General features: G+C 52.0%; 1 protein-coding gene across 1 annotated transcript; it reads right to left on the bottom strand.

Annotated features, from left to right (window-relative positions):
- Window positions 1-1,583: 1,583 nt before the first annotated feature.
- On the bottom strand, window positions 1,584-1,847 carry PHYSODRAFT_385954 (hypothetical protein; the record flags this gene model as incomplete). The annotated part of the gene is made up of 1 exon (XM_009539468.1): window positions 1,584-1,847. A coding segment is annotated over one exon (264 nt), but the record flags the coding sequence as incomplete, so codon positions are not given.

Here is a 1,847-nt window from a genome sequence, read left to right as displayed (position 1 = left end):
TCCCCACCATAGAGGCAGTGAGCACTCGCATCTCCTGGATGTACTCATGCAGCTCGCGCCTTCCTTGTTTGCAGGCGAGGAAGCGCGAACGCTGGCGGTACTCGTAGTTCGCCGGAAGAAACGCGGCCCGCAGCTGCTCGCACAGCTGGGACCATGATGCGAAGCATCCAGGCGTCGTCGCTTCGCGCGTATACGCCCAACTCTAGCGCGACCACTAAGGTTGGAGAGCGCAAAGGCGACACGGAGTCGCTCGTCCGAGACGAGAGCCGCGTCCATCGCGAGCTCAATCTCTCGAACCCAGAAGTGAAGGTTTTCTCCTTCCTTCCCTTCGAAGGGGTGAACCTTCAGCCGCAGGGGCTTCGGTTGCACCGGCTTCGGCGCGGCCGCAGTGGCCTGCAGCCCTTGAACGTGGGCGATGAGCCCTCGCTCGTAGGTGTCGAATGCGTTGATACGCTCAACCTGCTCAGCCGGCGTCGCCGCCGCTAAGCTACGCAGGGCATCTGTCCCAAAGATGCCTGCCATCTTACGAACGGACTCGTACTGCGAGTCGTTCAGATGGGGAAACTCCGTTCGATCCATCTTGGCTCACTCGATGAGACCACAGAGGATTCAGGTAGTCCAATCTACCCGCGTAGGCGTAGGATTGACTACAAGTGCTACCAAGTGTGACGGGGCACACAGCACTTCTTAACAGAGGAAGCAGGAGTATACAAACTCCAAGTGAACAGCCGTTCACGTGTCCCTGGTCTGAAGGGGACGACTTGCCTTGAAAAGCGGTAGATATAAGACCGAATGTATTTATAGGTTGGTACAGATTTGGCCTGCATACAAATCCTAAGTTCCCTATAGTTTGTGTCATACAAATTGTATCTGTTGGCTCTGAGGCTACTTGGGTCACTATCCAGGGGAGTGACCGATGTAGCCATCCCAGAATAGTGACAGGGTCACTATTTCATGTAACCCCGTTACAGTATACGACCCATTTGAGATTCTACCGATTGAAGGATCATTTCTACCAATCTTCTCTAGCCGACAAATTGTATCCACTCGACAAAGCAGGAGGTATTATAATACTTTCAAAGCCTGGGACGGATGGCCGAGGCGGATTGCGACAATGGGAAAAAGAGGATGTAGAGGGTCTGAAGTACTCCAGCGTCTGGATAAACCTCAGGCAGCTTGATAAGCGAACCATAGCCCGACCTCATGCAAAAATGCGTAGTATGCTGTTGTGCCAGACTCCACCAAAATCGGTGGTGTTCGTCACCTTGTTCTCCATTCGGTAAAGCTCGTCCCCCGAAAAGATTGCAAATAGTATTAATAATACTATTATACTACTAGTACGGTGCGTTTGTTGGTCCAAAGGACTCGAAATGTATACCCCGGGAAATATTTCCGTATGCAAAGTCGCATGGATCATGAATTATGGATGGTCGCTTCAACGCAGCGAACATTCCCTCACGGCCAAGCTTTAATTTTTTTTAGTATTTCTAGATTGTTGTCCAGAATGCTTTGTCCTGAAATGCATCACTTTTCGCAAGTGAAAGAAGATAGTCGCAGACTCTCTCTCCGCATCCGAGCTACTTCTTACCGGTCGCCTTCTTGGCCTTCTCGATGAGTGCGCTCAGTTTGACACCCGATTTGTGGACGATCTTGTTAGTACTCTGGGTGATGGATTTCCATATCCCACCGTACCCGTTCCCCCTGCCGCTCTGGACAACTTGTTGGCCTGCAACCCGAAGGGATCTTTTGGCTGCAGAATCAGGAGATACCTTCGACGAGAGCGGAGAGACGTCAGGATTCGAGGGCTCTGCGACGACGGTGCTGCAAGCTAAAGCCGCAAAGGCAAG

This window comes from Phytophthora sojae (genome assembly GCF_000149755.1).
Source record: "Phytophthora sojae unplaced genomic scaffold PHYSOscaffold_13, whole genome shotgun sequence".
NCBI classification, from domain to species: Eukaryota; Oomycota; class Peronosporomycetes; order Peronosporales; family Peronosporaceae; genus Phytophthora; species Phytophthora sojae.
This window is presented reverse-complemented; position numbering and strand designations above follow the sequence as displayed.